The 21870-nt window shown below is 38.4% G+C and overlaps 1 protein-coding gene across 2 annotated transcripts in view; it reads right to left on the bottom strand.

Moving 5' to 3' along the window:
- Window positions 1-4132: 4132 nt before the first annotated feature.
- The window catches only part of ythdc2 (YTH domain containing 2), a 43776-nt gene continuing 26038 nt past the window's right edge, over window positions 4133-21870 (bottom strand). For both annotated transcript variants that reach the window (XM_007574062.2, XM_007574063.2), the window contains exons 17-31: window positions 21727-21807; window positions 21544-21626; window positions 19452-19557; window positions 18912-19031; window positions 18507-18779; window positions 17333-17459; window positions 16657-16862; window positions 14638-14827; window positions 10622-10713; window positions 9618-9737; window positions 9377-9528; window positions 6715-6874; window positions 6146-6355; window positions 5225-5407; window positions 4133-4764 (exon numbers count right to left, since the gene is read on the bottom strand). In XM_007574062.2, the coding sequence (XP_007574124.1) occupies window positions 4693-4764; window positions 5225-5407; window positions 6146-6355; window positions 6715-6874; window positions 9377-9528; window positions 9618-9737; window positions 10622-10713; window positions 14638-14827; window positions 16657-16862; window positions 17333-17459; window positions 18507-18779; window positions 18912-19031; window positions 19452-19557; window positions 21544-21626; window positions 21727-21807 (2175 nt within the window). In that variant the 3' untranslated portion in view covers window positions 4133-4692. The remainder of the gene's footprint in view (window positions 4765-5224; window positions 5408-6145; window positions 6356-6714; window positions 6875-9376; window positions 9529-9617; window positions 9738-10621; window positions 10714-14637; window positions 14828-16656; window positions 16863-17332; window positions 17460-18506; window positions 18780-18911; window positions 19032-19451; window positions 19558-21543; window positions 21627-21726; window positions 21808-21870) is intronic.

Below are 21870 nucleotides of genomic sequence, written 5' to 3'. Positions count from 1 at the left end.
AGAAAAACTAACAAGGTTTCTCCTGGATTTAAAAGGGAGCCTAGACATGCTGAATAAATACACTTGAATACGATCTTCAGCTGTGTGACCTGTTTTTTCAAACAGATCACACTGCTGAAGATCTGGAGTTCAGTCAGTCTGCTGGTGCTGAGCATAGTTGTGTGTTATCCAATGCAAACAATAAAATGCACCATGAATGACTGCAGAGAAGCACTTGTCCATCAGTTCATTTTAACCCTTGCTCAATAGAATGAGAAAAATTGAAGAATATTTCCAAAGTTCATGAAAATGTGTTCTTCAACAGTGGTGTACAGTTAAGGATGGTGACATTTTTAACCCAAAGTCACAGATAAACTAACTTTTGTGTGCTTGAGAGCTGACACTTGGTCTAATCAGGGCCATGCAACAGAACAGTTTTCTAGAACACACCAGCAGCCATTAAGTTTTGACAATCTCAGTAGTAATTTCAGGGTTTTTATGCTTTCTGACAGATACTGTTAACCTTTATGACACAAACAGCTATGAACACATAGAACACGGCATAAAACATCCATCCAGTCATCATCTAAACATGTGGTTCCCAAAGGACCGGCACCCTGCATGTTTTAGTTCCCTCCCTGGTGGTAGTAACAACCTTTTCAGCATGTCAATGTTCTTCTTAGACATTCTAATGAGCCATCATTGGATCCAGGTGCGTTAAACCAGGGAGAGAACTAAAACCTGCAGGAAACCCTCAAGGACCGACTTTGGGCACCACTCAAAACCCACTCATCTTTACAGGATCATCTGTCTTTAGCAGTCACTGGACAAGAGGGGGTACATTCTGGACAGGTGTCCAGTCCACTACAGGGTAACATAGAAACACACCACCACTCATACGCACAATACTTTGTAAAGGTAATGTAATGTAAGGTAATGTACAGCTTTCAGTTGACCTAACAATCACGTTTTTGTACTGTGGTAGGTAGCTGTATGGGGAGAAAATCAAACTCCATACATGAAGACCCCACTCTTCAATTTGAGGACTTTCTTTCTGCAAGACAGCATTTAGCACAGAGCATGAACTTTTGAATGATATTTTGTGAGTACATAAAAGCAAAACAAAAACAAAAAAAAACTTTATTTATTAATTTATTTCAAAATCCCCAACTCTCAAATCACATTACCAAAGTTTCAAAACTCAACAGGTTTTTGTCATTTTTCCCCAGTTACAAATCAAAGCATCTAGAAAACAATTCTTAAGTTTCTGACATTGCACTTGGTCACTCACTGTGTCCTCATTTAGTTGCCTTTGACTGCATTATAATAAAACTACCCTTTACAGACAACATGTCAGAGATAACTACTGACATGGCTTGTGTTTATTTTGTATATTTTGAAGGGTACACATTTCAAAGAATGATAACAGGGATTGGCTGGTGTCTTTCTAAGTCAGAGAAAATGTCTGAAGCATGAGCTGTAACCAGGAGTTCAACCTCTTGTTAAACATCAAAAGGAAGCAGGTCTTTAGAAGTAGTTTTCACACTACAAATGTGTCAAACTAAAGGACAATGCACGGGCCCTCTTGACCTCTGTGGTTATATTTGCATTACTGCTTTTAATGACTACGGGCTTCATGTATAAAAGAGTGCGCAGCTTTCACACTAAAAATTGGAGTAGGGAAAATTTTGAAAAATGCGGTGCAAAAAAAAAATTCAGATATATAAAACCGTGTACACCTTATACATCCCAATTTGCGTGAAATAATAGAGCGCAGCTGCTGGTCCACCCTGTTGCCACCCATAAATACATGTAAGTTTGTAAATACACGGAAGGCGAACCAAAAACCATGGCAACATTTCCTGGTTGTAGTAGTTCTAATAATAATGATTACATGATTAATTGAAAAGGCGCCTTCAGGGCACACAACAAAAACAATATATTTTACAGAAAAAACTAATTCAAATAGAAAAAAGAAAATAAGAGTTGATTAATTCAAGTGGAAATGCTTCTTGAACAACAGCGTTCAGCTGGGATGTAAATACTTTACATCCCAGCTGACTTTCGTCCTTTGTGGTGTGGGGCAAAAGTAACAGAATTGACAGAACCATGACAATTATTACTGAAAAGTATTGAACAGCTTTAAATTACCCTACTACTTTACTACTCAGTAAACATAAAATACATTCCCTAAGCTATTTGACCGTAGCTCTATGTTGAAATGAGAATGATGACACACTGAGCTAACAATGTTCCAGTTAACATATTCAGAGAAGTCGTCAAAATTTCAAACATTGTCCATACTACCTCTTACAAACACCATTTTATGCAGCTTTTCTATCAGTGCACACCACCTTTAATATGTTCAGTGTAGAGTTGCAGATGCTAAGTGCTAGCATTGATTTTAGACGCTCCCTTCAAGTGTCCATTTTAAAATAAACATGTTTTTGTATTAAATCTTATTCGAGGCGGTGCCATATTGAGTCTCAAAGTCGGTGTTTGAAAAATTCTCAGACTTTCTGAGTGGGTGGTCCAACATACGGGGAGTGTTCAAGCAAATTTTTTTCAACTCAGAAGTCAAACGTTTCGAGTTACAACTACAACTGGAAAACAACAAATCATGACTTATTGTTACTTCTCCTCTTTTCAGTTGTCCCCTCCCTTAAATCTAATACAGCATTCTTCTTTCTCCAAAATATTTATGATATCAAACTCAATCTGAGTTTAAACTTGAGATTTACTTAGTGATCTCAAGTAAATCACAAGTAATTTACAAGTGATTTACAAGTAAATCACAAGTAAATTACTTGTGATTGGCAATGAACAAGCCAAGTTCATTGGCTTGTTTTCTTACAAGCCAATGAACTTGTAAGAAAACAAGAAAACACCTCACAAGATTGTTAAAAGTCTGGCAGACTAAAAAGGCTTGTTCTTCAGAAGTGTCCAGGGGACTCACCTGATCACACAGATAGGATGGAACTAAACTGTTTAAAACTGTAGAAGAGAGCATAAAAAAGAACAATAATAACAATAATAAAATTAATGTGAAGATAGACAGGAAAAATAATATTTTCCTACAAAGTATTTGAGCTTACCTTGCATATGAACAGCAGACTTCACAAATAAACCTGCCTAAGCACAGAGGGCCACACGTGTATAGTACCGTAGTTTGAAGTCATGACAGAAAATGAGTTTTTGAAAACAATGATGTCATGTGAAAATGTTTGTTCCTTCTCATGCTTGAGCGTGATCATGTAAAAATAACTATGCTCCTATAAGCAGTGAAACAGATACTGGAGCAGCTATCTGAGTAGAACTGGAGAAGTTGTAAAGAAAGACTAACATACACAGTCACAGCAACACCTGCTACAGTGTTTCTCTGTGACAAGACAACAAGGTCTTCCCCAATATCCTAAAACGCAATCTCAATGCTCACAAGCTGTTCTTGGTATTGATTCATGGATGAATCTGGCTGGGGTGGATTTAGAAAAAGTAGGACAACAACTGCTAAAGATGTAACATGTTAGGAACAGTCTACTAACTCATTAACATTTACAGTTTGGCCTATCTGGTAAAAGACGTGATCGGCTGTGGTCATAGTGGAACAACTGATTACTGGGGGCGTATTTGGTTTATTCTGTTTTACAATCATCCAATCTCAGTCCCTAGAAGACAGTGTCATACCTAGCAACAGGTGAACCACACCTTCTCACTAAGATGATTATGAATCAGTCTTACGCCAGGACTCTTCGGTAGGGACATTTTGGCTAAAATATGAGCTCTCTGAGAGGACTCTGATAATCTTTTAGAATATGGGCCCTGATTTTGAGGACAGATTTGAATAAATTTGACATATTGCTTATGTTAATATTGTAGCATTTAGCAAACAGAAATAATTTTCTTAATTCTAACTGAAGCTTACTCTGATTTCATTTCAGACAATGGAGAATAAAGGTGCATCTGTCTTAACTCAGTGAAAGTAAATCCTTTGGATAATACTTCCTTATACTTGTGATGGGATTCGAGGAGAGATTGAACATCAGCATAATTATGTATTATACTCTGGCTCTTGGGGATAAAAGGACATTCATTCAATATTAGGACATCCCTAACAGGAAAGTTACATCTTTGAGGGAATAATAAGTCATAATTACAATACAGCATTTAAACAGATCTTTAATGAACAAATAAAGCAGACTTTGAATATTCTCACAAAAATAAGTAATGTGCTTTAAATAGAAACAAGTCAGTTGGATAAAAACAGGGCAATTACACCAATTAGAACAAGGCATAACATTGAAAAACTACAGCAAGAATAAGGTTGCTGTCAAATGACCATGAATCCTGTTTACGTCTACAGAGCCACATTCTTTTTATTGTAAACTTATTGTACAAAGACCTTTTATAACAAATTTTGTTTCAAAAACACATCTAACAGAATGAGAAATTAATGAAGAGGTGATAACTAAAGTTTGAACTGAGAGCAGCACAGAGGAGACATTTCTCTGTGGAATGAGTCAGTTTTTCTGGTTATCAGGTCTGAACTGGTGGTGCAGGGCACTTCAGGTGGAATACAAATAAAAACATGGCACATGTACAACATTAGTGCTCTGAGTGCCCAATAAACATATTTCCTTCCATGGTCAGTAAGTTTGGGGGTTCCTATCCAGTCATAGAGTTAGAATACCTGTTAAGTTAATGAGGAGTCCAACATTAATGAAGCTGATTCCCAGAATTCCTCTCCCACAGAGACAGCAACTGGCTGCCAGCCTGAGGCTCCAACTCCTACACAACACAAAATATCCACATAATCACAACATCAGTTTTCATTTTAATGGCATGTTTATGTTTGCTTCCTCTGATAAAATTGTCAGTCAAACTCCAGTCCTTGAGGGCTGCTGTCCTGGAACATTTACATGTGTCCCTTATCCTACACTCTTGAATTAAATGGATAAACAGCATCACTAGAATGCAGACAGGTAATACAGAGCTCTGCTAATTAAATAATATTGGAGCCTGGTGTGAAGAAGCAGAGACGCATCTAAAAGTTGCAGGACATCAACTAGAGTTTGATACCACTGCTCTAACACAACCTAAGCCTTGGTAAAGAGAAACTGAGTGGTGTTAACCACCTCTTACTGTAAATCCCAACACTGCTTAATGTTTCTGGCAGTTCTGCCAGTCTGAGACGACAGAATCTGCAGCAAGCAGCTACAGTATGTTTGAGCTTATGATGCAGTCTCACCTGTCCATCCCTGCTGACTTGAACTCTCTTGTTGTCATTCCATGGGTTGAGAATGTGCTGGGTGAAGGGGAAGGGAAGACTCTCTTTATGGATCCACTCTACACTGAAAACTCCTCCGAGCCCCATGAAGCCCCAGTCCTGGCAGCTCTCCTGGCTGACGACAGATGTCATACGAGCATAGCCCTGCAAACCACACACCTTCAGTGGAATGCTTTTTGTAAAAAAAAAAAACAAAAACTTATTGCAATGCCATTTTCATATATCACATTTCTGGGACAATCTTCGCAGTTATTTTTGACATATAACAATAAAATTTTTATTAATTTCTTTAAGTGACAGCATGCAGTCACTGAGGCGCTGGATACATTCCAGAAATGTTCCTGTTCTTAAAAAGTTTTAAAAATTAGAAAGCCTTAAAGGGGACATATCTTGAAAAATCCACATTTTTAGTCTTTGATACATTTTTTGCATACTTTGAGTGTGTAAGAGTGTAAAAATTAGAATTATTTTCTGTTCCCCTCCCTCACTCAGTTTTTCTCCTCTCCCTCCATTCAAACCTGGAATCAGTTAGCTCATCAGCTCAGATCTTTTGTTCAGCTCACAATCTCCATAGTATTTAAGCCTCTCTTTCTCACTCACTACTCGCCGGATCTTTTGTCTACTCCTATCACTCCCTCATGCTGCCCCGTGTTTTCCTCGCTAAATTATTTTTCCTATGGATTCTGGTTTTTGTGTTTTTTGCTGTGACTTCCTTTGCCTTTTGTAAATTTGTCTTTCCATATTCTTTACTAAATCTTCAAACTCACTGCCAGCCTCTGTCTCCTGCAAATGGATCCTACCACAAACTTCTACACAACATGACAGTCTCATATTCAAAGACATGTACAGAGGAGACCAACAATGTCAACTGAAATCAGATACCTGGAAGTGTCCAGATCCCTGAACAGAGAAGATGAGAATTATGAAGCTATTTGCCAGGAAACCTTGGGTGAGTTTGGTCTCGTTGCTCGGTGTAGTAGACCAGATGCCTTTCTGCTGAGAAATCTCTATGTTTCTGATGCTGTTACTCTTCATAATGAAGTATCGGACTGATGACACAGTTGGCTTCTGAGACACAGACTTTAAGACCAGCTGGGAACAAAACAAGTAAAACAACTCCTTTAAGCTCACACATTCCTCCTTTTATTGAGTATACATTTTACATTAGTGAATGAGGTTACAATGAGTAAAGTTTGTGTTGGAATATGGATGAAAATAAGATACTTTGTTTCAATTGGGGTAGGCAATTATGCTGGGACTACATAAACAACTGCTGTCTTCTGGCAACAATAAACAGGTCCTCACCTCTTGCTCACTGAAATTCACACAGAATAAATATTTAGATGCCTGCTTGACATCTCATTTTTATATCTGGGACACTGAAGGACATCTTAAAGGACCAGATGTGGCCTGTGGGACATTAAATGTCCTGTGTAGTACCTATGTCCTACCTTTCCTGAGGGAGACTCGGGGGGCCCATCCAGAGTTACAGAGCAGGAAGAACTACTGGAGGAAGACGGATAATCCCACAGCTTCTTGATGGCCAGTGAGACTTCATCCCTGCTGTGGGAGTTAGTCTTCAGCAGGTCAGAAGACAGCATTCGACGAGGCCTGTGGGGAAGTAGTCAACTGTTGAAGAGGGCTAAAAAAATGGTAGGCAACTGTAAGGATTGATATTAATTGTAAATACTTTGAATACACTACTTTCTATCTGCCCTGGAGATAGACTTCTATAAAAGTAAAAAAAAGATCCAACACTGTAGAATACATGATGTGATCTCCAGCTGAATCAGACTGCTGCATTTTAGCAGTATGTTGACAAATTGTATGACATTTATCTCATGGGCTTTGAGATGCAATTTGTCATCCACATTTATCACCTGTACTTTTATAAATGCAGTAATATATTTATTGGTTTTTATGTTTATGCTGTCTAATAAGTGTCATTTTAGATGTTTGTTATAACACCTCCTCTTCTTTTCCCAGCTATTTGTCAGGCCAAAGTTGTAAAAGAAAAAAAAGTTTTTAATGTTTTTTTTACATGATTAATAATAACTGAAAATTGCTGAAGAAATTTGCAAATAAATAAAATGCTAAATGCGTCAGTCGCATGTGGCATATCACTATCATATTGACTTCCATTGACTCACTCCAAGAGTATGCTAAACTTATTATTTCAAAAAATAGCTGAAATGCTTATTTTAAGTAAGTAACACTAAGCAGCTGTATAGGAAGACCCAGACCTTCTTAGACTGGAGGTCTAAGAAGGTCTGGGTCCTAAACAGATTAATCCTAATCTGTAAGATCTGAGGAGACCTTACAGATCTCCTCAGATCTCAGCCTGGGGAGGCTGAGCTCTTTCAACATCTGCGGAAATATGTTGAGGCTGTTTTATCAGTTATTGTCTTGGTGTGCTGGTGATGGAAGTTTATCCAAGGCAGACTTAACTAGGCTGAAGAAACAAATCAGGTGGGCTGGCAACAGTTGCAGAGAGAAGAACATTGCAGTAACTTCTGTCTTTTATGGACAATGCCAGCCACCCTCTGCATACTGTCACCAGCAGCCAAGAAGGGGGTTCAATGAGAGGCTGTTTTTTCCAAACTGCATGACCAACAGACTGAGGAACTCTTCTTCTTTGTTATGGCAGTTGGCAAGCAACTTTTAGATGTACATTACTGCCATCTACTGGAATGGAGTGTGGATTGGGATGCTAAATATATATTACACAGATTTTAAAGCTAAAGAAAAAAACACAACTATATCCTCATTATTAATTTTGTTTTCTTAAGATACTTTAATGAAGAGCAATAGGATTCAGAAGTGTAAAGTTTGTCCTAAATGTTTTGCATATTCAACAGTAATTTATTATCTTGTAATCTAAGTAACAGTTTTCTCCTCTCAATAGAACATTTGGAACAGAATAATAACAAAATTTTCACCGTCTCTTCTGGAAAACAAAAATCACATTTTCCTGTAGGATGTTTTCCATTGAAGTATTGTTTAACCCGTTATCACCAAAACATAATCTGGATATAACTATTTCTTCCTTTCTATTTAATCCTGTTCTCTTCCTTTGAATGCCACAACGCCACCTGCCAGTTACTTCTTCTTCCCACTGTTTCTGCCACCCACCCTTGACCTTTTGTTTAATGACTGATTTGATTTCTCCTTTTGCTGAATGGTACCAATATATAAATTTAACTATTTTCTGTTGATTATTTTGCATATTTATCTGCCAACTAATTTTCTTTAATTCCTATATGTGATGGTATCCATGTAAAAATAACTAATAAACCCATTTCCTGAATTCTACATATTAATAATTTAATCTCTAATAAAAGCTCTCATCTGAAGTCTGAATAAATATTTGTTGAGGAATATAATAATGAACTTGAATCTGAACAAAATCCACTTCTTAATGGACGAACTTCCTCAATCTAAGATGACTCCCATCATGAATCCCCATTATTGTTATTTGAGGTTTTTAAAGCATCTGTATAAATTTGGACATAGCCGTAATACTTATTATCTAGATAAGATTGCACTGAATATGGGTCTGAAAGGTATTTTACATTTCTCCAACAAAATGAAATCAACAACACTATTAGATAACAGAGATGGATGAACTGGTGATTCAGGAACTGTTTGTTATTTATGTGAGATAATCAGAATCCTTCAAAATGCCTCACTAGAACAGGTCTGTAGGGCAAAACTACAGTCCAGCCAAAATAATCTCGTTTCTTTTTTCCTTTTCCCATCTAGGTTTTGAAAGCTCTTGACAAACTCAGCTTGCAGCAGGGCAACAGTGCAACCAACTGTGAAGCCCCCTGCACAATGATATGCAATGCTTGTTTTAAAGCCTTTAGAACAAATGTACATCATCATAAAGGTATGATGAAGCCCCTATATCCTACCTTCCTACACCAGCATGGTATATACATAAATAATTGAGAGCCCATCATAAATCAGAAAATTGTAGAATCTAAAGACCCAAAGCATGATTAGGTCATTTTATCACCATGAACAGAAAACTGAGAAAAAACAGAAAAATCAAATAAAAGAAGAGAAACCAGCACAAGACACTACCATGAAACATGATGGTTATTGGCCTACTTGTCATTTGTGTTATGAGAGGGCAGCTGGGAGCTGGCCTTGGAGTTCCTCCCTGACGACCTTGGCCCATCCTCTGATGTCATAGGCCTAGGCCTCTGACCAATCCCTGTAGGCTGCTGCAGGCCAGCTTCCTGCTCCTCAGCACCCAGCACCTGGAGGCAGTCAGCATTAATTGCAGGCATTAAACACAGGAATAATTCCCATCCAGAGGCAAACTACAATGATGAAGTTGAGCACATACAGACACTAAGGTCTGGATGACTGCCTCGTCCTGCTGAGACCAGGGTTTGGAAGGACAGCGGATCCTCTTTATAAACAAGTTCTGCCACTTCTGTCTGAGTTCAGACACCAGTGCTGCAGTCTGACAACAGTAGAGCCAACAGGAGATAAGCATAAGGACACATCTGTCAGAGGCTGGGTAATCTAAACAAACATGAAGATTACATGATGAGTCAGTAACAAAAGAAAATCTTCACAGAATGTTATGATAACATACATGAAGTTTGTCATCTTATGCATTGATTTCAAATTTTTAAAACAATAAGAAGAATTCATGATTATGCTGGATCATCCCTTCTGCCACATTTACATTTTGATTCACCAGACAAAACATTTCAGAACTGATGAAACACATGAAAAACTCAACGCTACATGTAAAAGTTTTAAAAGCTGGTCTTAAGGCCTCGACATGCTTCATGTGAAGTGCTGAAACCGCTTCTCATTAATATAGAAAGGTGATGAAAATTGTGTGATTTTGTTTGTAGAGAGGCATCTGCCTGTTGAACTCAACATCAGGCCCAAGTCAAAGCATCTTGACAGAGCTCTGTGCGAAGTGTTGTCTGATTGTTCAGAAGTTTTTTGCTGTACTTACATTATGCAGATTATGTACTATTCTTCACTAAATTACTATGATAATAAGACTGGTGGATGGTTAATAACTCTTGGCTATAAACCATCCAGGAGTTAATAGCCAGGAAATTCATTGTTCACGGAAGAGGTTATCTGGAAAAAAGTGTGGCGCAAGCTCAGTGACCATTTCCTAAAAGCAAAATAGAGAATGTATGGAGGGAGGAGAGACCTCCTCAGACAGAGGCATGATGTGTACTGAAGCAGGAGGGCTGTCCCACAGGTGGTCTGCACTCTTGCATAAAAGGTGTGTGTGAATACGAACAGTTCGAAAACCATGTGACTGTGTGTCAGCTGTTTGGCTTTGGATAAAGTATGTCAGGTCCTTTATTTCTTCACCTCTCTCTCAAGCCCGAAGACAAGCCAGTCATCAATCTTTATCTCCACTAAGTCTTCTGTGTCACTGTCACTCATGTCATCCAGAGGATTTTCTGCAGAATAGAACACAGAAACCTGCTTAATTTGCAGGGGCAAGTTTCTAAAACATTTGATCTTTTTAGGATTAGGAAGAAATGTTGAAGATTTCATTAAGTAATTAACAAACAAATACCAAATCTAATAGTTATTTATGTTGTTTCTCAGCAATTTGAGACAGAAATTCGATCAATTAGAACAGGGGTGTCCAAAGTCGGTCCTGGAGGGCCGGCATCCTGCATGTTTTAGTTCTCTCCCTGGTTTAACGCACCTGGATCAAATGATGGCTCATTAGAAGGTCTAAGAAGAACAATTGACATGCTGAAAAGGTTGTTACTACCACCAGGGAGAGAACTAAAACGTGCAGGATGTCGGCCCTCGAGGACCGACTTTGGGCATCCCTGAATTAGAAGAACTAATTTTTAGCACACGGAAAAAGTCCTTAACCCTTTTTTTGTCTGAATGTTGATAAATTCAGCAAGAAAGTCGCTGAGTTGATAACCGTGGGTCACCTCACAGTGGGTCATGTTTGCAGTTAACAATAGTCACTTATTGTTATTCATGTCTGCAAACGTGCAGACATGACCTGGTGCACCGGTCTGTCGGTGAAACCTGTCTCATATCAGAGCAAAAGAGGACACTTGCTGATTTGTTTGGTGGATAAGATTGGCTTCACATTTAAGCATTAGTTAATAACCAATCTCCCAAAATGAAGGTAATCGGGGCCGATTTGACATTGCACCTCTAATAAATATCTTTGGACATAAAAAGAACAATCAAGAGTCAGAAAAAAGCTTTAGTTATTAAAGCTGGAGACTAGTGATCAGGCCTGAAGTGATTGACTCAGACCTGAACCTTCAGCGACACATAAAGACAATTACACAGTCGGCCTTCCATCACCTGAAGAACATTTCTAGGATAAAGGACTAATGTTCCAGCAAGACCTAGGGAAACATATCCAGGTGTCTATCTTTGTATTACAACTTTCTTTGTTGAATTTTAACAGTTTAACGTGCAATATTAATCATTAGGACAGTGAAAACACAGTAATCACAAATGAGACAGGTGTTATGTGCTCTCGTTTCCAGGTTCCAGTTAAAAGTCAACCATTGGCATTTTGAATCATTTGGAAACGCTGTATCAAGCAGTAGAGTATGCTCAATTTGTTATTCAAAGTAGTTTAAAAAGTTTATACTTAACTTTTTAAACTAAATATGCTACAGCACATGTGTCAAACTCAAGGCCCGCGGGCCACATGTGGCCCGCCATGTTATTTTATATGGGCTCCCCCAGCACTTCATAGGCCGATGGTTTTGAGCACGAATTGACTACAAACTACATCTCCCACAATGCATTCCGATTGTTACCAGCCAACAGTACGGCTTCTCCTCACTAGAGAGCAGCAGAGTCACCTCAAGCTGCTTATTGATTTTCCCAGCGAATAGAACTGAGACATCAACAAGCTAACATCAAAACGTCCAAGAAAAGAAAAATCGATTTACAAGTAAGACTGTGAATGAAGATGTGTGTGAGTTGGTGTCAGGGCGGCAGGTGGCGCTAGACTTTTTTTGTTATCCGTTATCTTGACCGACAACATAAAAAAAAAATAAAAAATCGGTCATGTACTATTTTTATCCGTGAAATTACAATCATGTTAACATCGGCTATTTAGTCGCATTTTATGCGGGTTAGTTAATATTCACCGTGAATCCAGATCCCATCACAAATTAAGCAGATAAATGTATCTACATTTTTCTCGCAGTGACAAAAACCACCCCAATAAGTTTTAATAAATTAAATTAAGCGACTTCACTTAAATTAGCATCACTTCACCCGCTGGGTCTGGACGCACTTCCTCCTGGTTCCCATTTGCAGAAAAATCTGCGCTAATTCATCAGTCAGTTGGATCTGTCTGATCCAAACAGATCAACTGAACTCTGTGAGTGTTTTACCCTGCGCGGTCCGGTGTGCCCTTTTACCAGGATTTTTTTTTTTTTTTTTGCGTGGTTTCGCTTCTTCGAAACGGACAGATGTTACGTCTGCAGCTCCTCCAGAACTCCGCTCTCCTGGGTAACGTGCATCCAGGAGGCTCCATTTGTTAAATCCGCTGGATGAGTTACTTCCAGCGGTTTCTAATTATTCGCAGTCCGCAGTGGTTGAGCAGCGGACTGCGCATGTTACAGTCTAATTAACTTTTGCATCGTCATTTATTTCCTCAAGATGAACTGCCGGCTCCTCAAATGGATTAACACAGTGTTGCATTCTCTTTAGTTTTCTCTGGTCTGTAATGGAGACTTGAATTTAACGCGCCATTTCAACCAAAGGTTTGTAATGCGCTTCCTAACCAGACGCTCCAAAGCGTCCGGTCCATAACTCTTCAACACGCTGTCAGCTCCCGATCAGAAAGACGCATTTAGTTCAGAGTCCATGAGATGATTTTTAGAAAGGATTTTTTTTAATTAATTGATTTCAGTTGCCTCTGAGACTAAATCTTTGCGTAAAGTCTATAATGTCTGCCCATGTGACTTGTTTTTATTATTTGTTTGCTTACCTTTAAACACTGATTTAAATATTGTAATTTTTAAACTGAGCAGTAATTTTACATCCATTGTAACTCAAATGTAATATTTAAAACTTCAATACATAAAATCAGTTATTTAACAATATGAGGTGGTGTTTAATTTATATTTAACATGGTATTTTTATACATTAATGCTAGGGGTGCCCAAGTCTAGTTTTCCAGATGAATTCCTTCTCTAACACACCTGGACCATTGACTCATTATAAGCCTCTAAAGAACTGAATGAGGAAGTCAACCTTTTGTCTGGGGTGTGTTTTAGCAGGGATGCACTCCTGATTTGTACCGTCAATGTGGCCCGTTGAGGGTGGCCAATATGCTGAAGTGGCCCTTGGTAAAATTGAGTTTGACACCCCTGTGCTACAGCATCTATCAAGGGGAACAGGAAAATAAAATCCCATTTTGCAGGGAAGCTTTGTCCCAAAAATAAAGAAAAGAAATTACTCTAGAATTTATGCAATCTTGGACAGAAGAAAAATAAATGACTTATGTCGCAAGGTGAGATTTGACATCTGTCACCTTGGTCTAGAATTGAAGGAAGCATTTTTAATTAATTGGATTTTGAAAAATGAACTTTTGTTGCTTTAAACTGTTCAAGCTGTAACCCAGCATATGGTGTACTTAGTTGTATACTGAGAATCAGTGTGGTTCAGACTGTACTACACCTAATTCTTTTACAATGGCGGTTCTGATTTTACCAAATGAGGAAAATTCAATTGACATTAGTGTTCCATAAATATTAGAGAGGGAGGATTTCTGATTAGGGGCAAGAAATCGGTGGGTCAGCAAGGAAAGTTTCATCTTCTGGAAACAGTGATGATATACAGTGTCTAATATGAAAATGACCAAGTAAGAAGTGATAAGGAGACAGGTTAAATTTTAAAGACAGCTCTGAAAAACTAAGAAAAAACATCTTTGTGAAAATCTCTCATAGTTTTAATATCTATCATGTCAAATCATATGTATGCGTTTGTCTTTGGCCACATTGATTACTGCAACAGTGACTTTACAGGTCTGCCTAGAAAGTCAGAGAGCTGCAGTTGATACAGAACACTGATGCTTACTCAATAAAACCAGGAAGATGGAGCACCTCACCGAGTTCTAATGTCGTTCCACTGTCTCCCTGGAGCTCAGAGATAGACTTTAAAATACTGTTGTATAAGTATGTATATATGTATGAAAGAATCAAGGCGACATTTCAGGTATGTTTTTGACAATGGAATAACATTATAAAATGATGTAGAGCTCAAAAAAGTCAATTTTACATTCTGTAATTCTGCTCCTTTAAAAAGGCTAAGTGTTTGTCCTATAAAAAATTAGATAAAAAAAAGATTTAAAAAAAGTCTTTGACTGATTTACTTACCATTTCTTTTTTGAATAGCACTTTCATGGAGTGTGGAGCTGAGAAGTTTGGTACCACCTCCAAACATGGCCACTGTGATGGAGGTCACCACGGAGCAACAGCGAACACTGGCCATCCTGTGACCTCTGCTCATCTCATCATAGATCAACCAGTCTGTGGGGAGGGCCTGACCTGATTTGGAGCTGTTGTTCTAAACACAACAAACACAAAGGATCATTTGCCTAAGAATCTTTTCTTTAACACAGTTCATCTCATAATCATAGAAAGAATGATTGACCAGTTTCAGACAAGCACATACTAACTCAAAAAAAGTACAGTCTGATTAAAACAGCTGAATATTAGGAAAGCTTTCAATAATAATGCTAGATATACAAAACCTATATGCACTTATCAAAGGTTGTGCTAGACCTTTTTGCTGTCTATCATTTTGACACTTTATGTAGTCTGTTGTGCAGAAATGCATTTGCTCAACATTATTTTTGCATGTAAAATGTGAGTTCATAACACTAGGAATTAACTGACAATTGCAACCCTAACTCCCCAACATCAAGGTGGTGGGGAAATGAAAGTGGGTTTCATTTATAGCCATATGAAAGAGCCTTAAGCAGCCACAACAATCACCTTTTATATTTTCTACCAGCAGAAAAACTCATATTTTTAACTTGTTCTGAGGAAAGTTTTACCATATCAAAGCCTTTTTTGGACATTCCAATTTTGTATCCTTAGACAGGCAATGAATCATTCAGGTAACAAAAGGAAGTCTTGTGTTTATAAATGAATGGGGACAGAGAGGGAAGGGTAGCTTAAACAAGAATTGTTGGAAGAGGATCTAATTGGCAGATTGAATATTTAGATTTTTAAATTAATTTGGAGACGTCACTGACTGAGGGGAGTGTTAAAGTGAATTAGTAGGGACAACTGGAATTGGAACAGATTATATTAATTATATTATATTATGAAAGCAACAGTCGATAGAGGTTGCTGGTGGATATGTGTTATTTTTTAAGAAAAAAATGATAAAAGAATGTTACAAAAATCAGAGGGATACAGATGGGGAGGAAGTGAATCTAATAGTTTGGTCAGTGGTGGGATGTACTTAATTACAGTTTTCATGTATCTGTACTTTACTCAAGTAGATTTAATTGTGGGTACTTTCAATTTTTACTCCATTACATTTTACAGTACAGTAAGTATCTGTACTTTCAACTTAACTACATTTCTATGCAGCGTGGCGTTATACGTTACATTCAAGTCACATTGTGCTTTTTTTATTTGTTCATTAGTTCAAAAGTGACCAATGGCAAGAGGGGAATTGGTGCACTGAACCACTGCAAAGCGAGAAAGTACAGTTGGACCCTCCCTCAAGAAGAGCAAGGCGGGTCTGTGGGAACTGCAGAATCATTAAAACCCAAAATGGAGTCCACCAAGGGTAGCCATCCAGAAGACCTGCACCACCCACGGCCTTATTTAAAAGATTTATTTGAGTTAACTGGGTCAAAAAACGACTCCTGGAGATTCCGGTGCCACCGTTGCCTCCCTGAAAGCATGAACTTCTAGTTTTCAAAAATCCACCGCTGAATCTGAAAAAAACATATCAAGGTAAGTTAAGTTGCTAAACGCTATCTGACTTTTGGGTGTGAAATTGATTTAGATTAGTGAAGTTTTATGTAATTCTGAGTGTATGTCTGATGGGGCGGATGGAAAATTTCTTGGTGTAGGAACAGAGCTGATGCTGCTCAGTCATGAAGTTGTAAGCGGATCTTATAAAGCTCTGTTGCAGAGTACTGGAGCAGTGATGGACCAAAAAGCAGGACAATGCAATTAACCTGAAAGTCATTTTCGCATCCATAGGGAGAACATGTCAACTCCATACAGAACTACCCCAAACTGGGATTCTAACCCAGGACTTTCTTGTTACAAGGCAACAGTGCTTTAAGCCTATTAACCTTAAACCTTAACCTTAAACTAGTTCACATGGAGTGGCTGCTCCATGTGAACTTGGACAAATTAAATTCCTACCTCCTTCAACTGCAGCTGGCTCAGGACTGACGTAGGATGGAAATGAACCTTCTTCTCTCTGTTACTGGTAAGCAGAGAGGTCTTCTTGTTGACATGAACCATGTTTGGATACATTCCAGCCACCAGGGCTGCTTTCACGACAGCCCAGTTTTCAGAGTTCAGATTAACATCACGGATGTCGCTTCCCCCACGGGCGCGCACAAAACCTGGCCAACCAAAGAAAAGGCTCCATTAGCAAAAATAACCTAAGTGCTTATAAAATTTATAAATATTGCATATGTCAACATGACAGGGGCTAAAATACAAAGAAATGAAAAGGAGGAACATTTCTAAGGCAAACTATTGCCAATTCTGAATTTTTGATGTCCCTTCTCAAGTAAAGTGAAAAACGTTTGAAATTTTAAAACTAACTAATTATTTACTGTGTGAAACAGTTCCCCACAATAACACTACGACACCAAAGTTCAGATCACACAGTTCAACATAAATATACACATACACCATTAACTTAAGATCACACAATGATCTGAAGTGTTCCTAGAGAAGAGATGCAAAAAACCTCAAATTACACTAAGTATTTTAAGGATTTTTGCTGTCACTTTTCAGTGGTTTTCATTTGATTCTAACACTTTGCAGAGTATGAATAAAATGAGAGGAAAATAAAAGTCAAACTTACCAATAGCACGAAGTTGTCCTAACAGTTGTGTCCTCATGCCAAGAATCATGTCCATGGTAGACTGGGACAGGAAGTTCCTTTCACAGAAGGATCTCTCCCAGCCCTCACTGCGAGCTTTCTGCCATGCCTAACACAAGGGAGGTTTAAATATCTCCCACTGTGACATTCAGCTCAGCTTGACACATTTTCATCAAATTAGAGCAGAGATAGGAAAGATTACTAATAGCTGGTATGGTGGACCTCATCACTTCTCCAGGTAAGTTACCTGGATAACACGTTTGGGACAGTTTCTCTTTTCAACACACTTTTTGTTTGGTGTAATAAGTCTCCAAACAAGTTGAAGGGATAACATTACAGTGAAGTCATGAGTCATTGGTGGAAATCAATGACTCATTCAAAATGACATCTTGATGAAATTGTCATTTTGAATTTTGATTTGATGAAATTGAAATTTTAAATGTATCCCTTGACTCTAAGTCACATGACCCAAGTCCACATCTGTGTTGTTTCTGGAAGTTTTGTAACAAATAACCTCACTGACCTTCTACTCTTTACTGGCTGCCTTTGTTTGCCACAGTAGATGAGGGAGATTAAAACATTAGTTCTTCATTAGCTGCCTGCTTCACTGGTCAGCCGTGAAGCAGTAGAGATGGAAAGCTACAGCCTAACTGACATATTTAAAGGCTTTCAGGCATCGTGTGTTGTCTTAGTTTGGAAAAGATTCACTGCTCTGAATCACTCTCAAGCTTTTTGTAATAACATATGAGGTCCATTGTTTCTCTTCAGTTCAATAACATGTCTACTGTGATTTGATACATTTTGTGTGGGCTTGGTCATGTGTCTCTCAGAGACTTTACAGCAGACGTAAGAACTTAACTTCAGCTGTTTCGTGATTTAAAAAAAAAGAAAAATCACACATTTCTGACTTCTGTCCTATGCTCAGCCAAAATAATTTGTTTTAAGTTAAATTTATTTACATTCTGATTTTAAACACACTTTCAGAGTTGAAACACAATTCCTAAATAATAATAATAATAATAATAAAACTTACAATACATGACAACTTTAGTGAGAGCATTCTTTTTAGCCAGAAAGAAAAAAAAATGTTTTCACTAATAAGTTGGTATTCCCCCTGTACTTTATTTTCAATTGTGAATAAGGCAAACATTTGTACCTGGAAAGCTCTGAGCAGGGCCATGTGGTCACTGAAGGTGTTGGATGTGAAACGTTTGCGGCTCTGCAGAGCAGCTCTTTTCTGGGAGCTTTCAGCAGGGAGGGTAAAAGGGTCACGATAGGCCAGAGTACAGGCAATGGTGAGAATGGGGTCCAGACACTTGAGCACAACAGCGCACAACACCATTTTGCCCAGGTGGGGCTCCACAGGTAGATCAGCCAGGTGGAAGCCCAGGTCAGTTAAGTCTTCATTCTGATCCAGAGCATCTATTGTCTGAGAGAAAGGTTAGCAAAAGCAATGCACCTTTATGGGCTGGAATACATGAGTGGGCACACCGGCTCGTTAGCATGCATTCACAGCCACTTCATTATCAGTAGAATGATGGATCTTGGGAAAAAAAAATACCTTCAGCATGTGGACAGCACTCTGGATTGCATGTGTGGGAGGTGGCTGTGGAGCTTTAGATAAGAACTCAGCAACGGGGCAGGATGAAGGAGCCAACAGCTTGGTCTGTAGACACAATTCCTGAAAAACACGATACCTTTCACTGTGAAGCAACTTTCCATGACTTAATGCCCTGTCTGTTCTAATGCCTTTGAGTTTCCATGACCCACAAACAACTGCTAAAATCCTCCAAACTCTCACTATCAGAGTTTGTTCTTCATTTTTCATGACTCAGTTTTTCACATTTTCTAGTTATTTAGCACTTTTTACATCCTAGAAAAAATCTCTAGACATGACATTCCTTGTAAGTGGTCTGATGTAAGCAGACATGTTTTAACCCTGCATTTTTCTGAAAATGTTCCTACTATAGACTTTTAATCTGCTGAGTAACCTTAATAGCCATCACCACAACATTTCACACTTCCATATGATTGTATCCTATTAGGAGCGAATAAAAGCACCTGTTGTTGCTGTTCTGGTAAATAAAAAGGTAGTGTGTACCTGCAGTGGCATCCGAAGCAGCTGTGGAACCTGGAACTCTTGCATATTGTTGAATCTGAGACGACTGAAGAGATGGAAGCAAATCCCAGGTCTACAGCGGCCAGCTCTGCACAGAGACCGAGCTGAAACTTAGCTGGAATACTTTTTTCAAATAAAATGTTTACATAAAGCAGAGGTTCCCAAACTGTGGGGCGAGCGGGAAGCCGTCTGGATGAAAAAAAAAACAAAACATGAACACTGTATGCGCTGGGTTTTTACCTTAGAATGGCCAACTCTCTGTTATTCCTATATCAATTTGATACAGTAGGACAGTGGCACCCAAAGTCAGTCCTCGAGGGCCGGCATCCTACATGTTTTAGTTCTCTCCCTGGTTTAATGCACCTGGATTAAATGATGGCTCATTAGAGGCCTAAGAAGAACATTGACTTGCTGAAAAGGTTGTTACTACCACCAGGGAGGGAACTAAAACATGCAGGATGCCGGCCCTCGAGGACCGACTTTCGGCACTATTGCAGTAGAAGCTTCCGCACTTCCCATATCTGTGCCTTCTGTCACTTTTTTTCAGCGGAAAAACTGTTTAATCCGTTAACACATGGAAACATGTTTTTCTGAGCAACCTTTAAACGCAACATGAGCGCTAAAACACTCGCCCTGGGTTTACACCTGTATGGCAGCGGAGGAGACCTGCTGCAGAGCTGCTCAGGTGTGTTAGAATCATGGAAGCAAACCAGCAAAACTCAAAGAACTTTTCACAGTTTTTCCCCCAAACTAACCGACTGAGTTGAGTAATGATGTTGGATGCAGGTAATGTTAGTTAAAAACTGACTAGTTAATATCAATACAGCACCTTAAGCTTGTTAACAAGTAGCTTATAGGCTACTGATGTTGTTGTCTATGTTCAAAAGTGGGTAGTACTTGTAATAAATTCACTTGAGTAATTCTTTTGGAAAAAGGAACTTTTAAGAGTAGTTCTACTGAATTGTACCTTTTTCTTTTACTTGAGTAATATTATTATTGCTACGTAGATTCATTTTGCACCCCCCAAAATAAGTCGATGCCCCCCGTTAAACTCGTCTAGAGTCGGGGCTGACTCACATGTTATGAATTCAGTATCAAGGAGAGTCATACAAAACCACGATGAATCATCCAGCCAATGACATATTTGCATTAGTGTTAAATGTGAAAGAGTCAAAAGATTGAAGTCTGAGAACATAGTACCAACTTGAGGAATGAGCATTATATGGAAATACTGAAGCAATTTCTCAGGAAGTTACAACCTGGGCAAAAATGATTCTTACAATACCCAGAAAACCCAAGCCAAGTCATAGAGAATAAAAAGTTATTTAACCAAATACGCAAGAAAGGGATGTAAACTTATGACTTTGGAAAAAGTAAATTATAAAATGACCTCATTATACTGGCTCTTAGCAAATTATTTAGATAATCCTAACTAGTCTATTATCAATTATCAGACACATAACCACCACTGAACCAGAAACTAAAGTTAAAACATTATATCCATGTTGGCTATAAAATATCTGAAGATAGAGTTTTCTAAGGGTTTTACGGATTGATGAGAAAAGAGTTTGTTTTACTGGAAATCAGCTTAAATGGTGAGGGATGACCATTTTGGGAATGACTGGAAGCTCTCTAGTTGTTCAATTATAAAATCAACCCTAATTGTGCACACAGTGTACACAAGCAACACACATAAGCATGCAAAAATAACATGGCAGATTGTCATGCCACAAATGACTAAAGAAGAGCAGGTTGTAGCATAGAAATACAAATATGTGCATTTCCCTTGTTTCATACTTTTATGGACGATGTAATAGTGATACTGAATTTAATGTACAACTTTCAATCATAGTATTGCAGTGGTTACTTTGCCACATGTCAAAGTCACCTAACACCAAATTTCCCACTTATCTGGGTTACATTTACTAATTAAAACTTGCTAGCTGAGAGTAGATTTACAAGAGCAGCTCCTGCCGTTCTGTTTCCAAGTGTGCTTCAAACAATGTCAATATTTAAGGTCAAGGCAAGGTTGAAATGGGATTCAGTCTAAGAAAAAGTAATATTCCAATCTTACCTTCCTTTTCTTTGCAAAACACTGGCTTTTGAGATCCAAACCGTCTTTAACATAGAAACCCGACTCAGTGTATCAAAGGATTTCTACAACAGAAAAACCCACACAAACAGCATGAAAACAAACTGAAACAACCTGGTTACCACTGGCTCATGATGTTTTTCAGTGTTTTAATGGGACCAGTACCTCTTTGATCTTTCCTGAATCAATAACGAAGACCACATCATCAATAGTAATGCTTGTTTCAGCAATGTTAGTAGAGAGAATCTGAAAAGATGAGCAGAAAGAAAGCTGGTTAATGCCCATTCATTGGTTTACTCAAAAGCATAT

This window comes from Poecilia formosa, unplaced genomic scaffold, assembly GCF_000485575.1.
Source record: "Poecilia formosa unplaced genomic scaffold, Poecilia_formosa-5.1.2 Scaffold343, whole genome shotgun sequence".
Taxonomy (NCBI): Eukaryota; Metazoa; Chordata; class Actinopteri; order Cyprinodontiformes; family Poeciliidae; genus Poecilia; species Poecilia formosa.
This window is presented reverse-complemented; position numbering and strand designations above follow the sequence as displayed.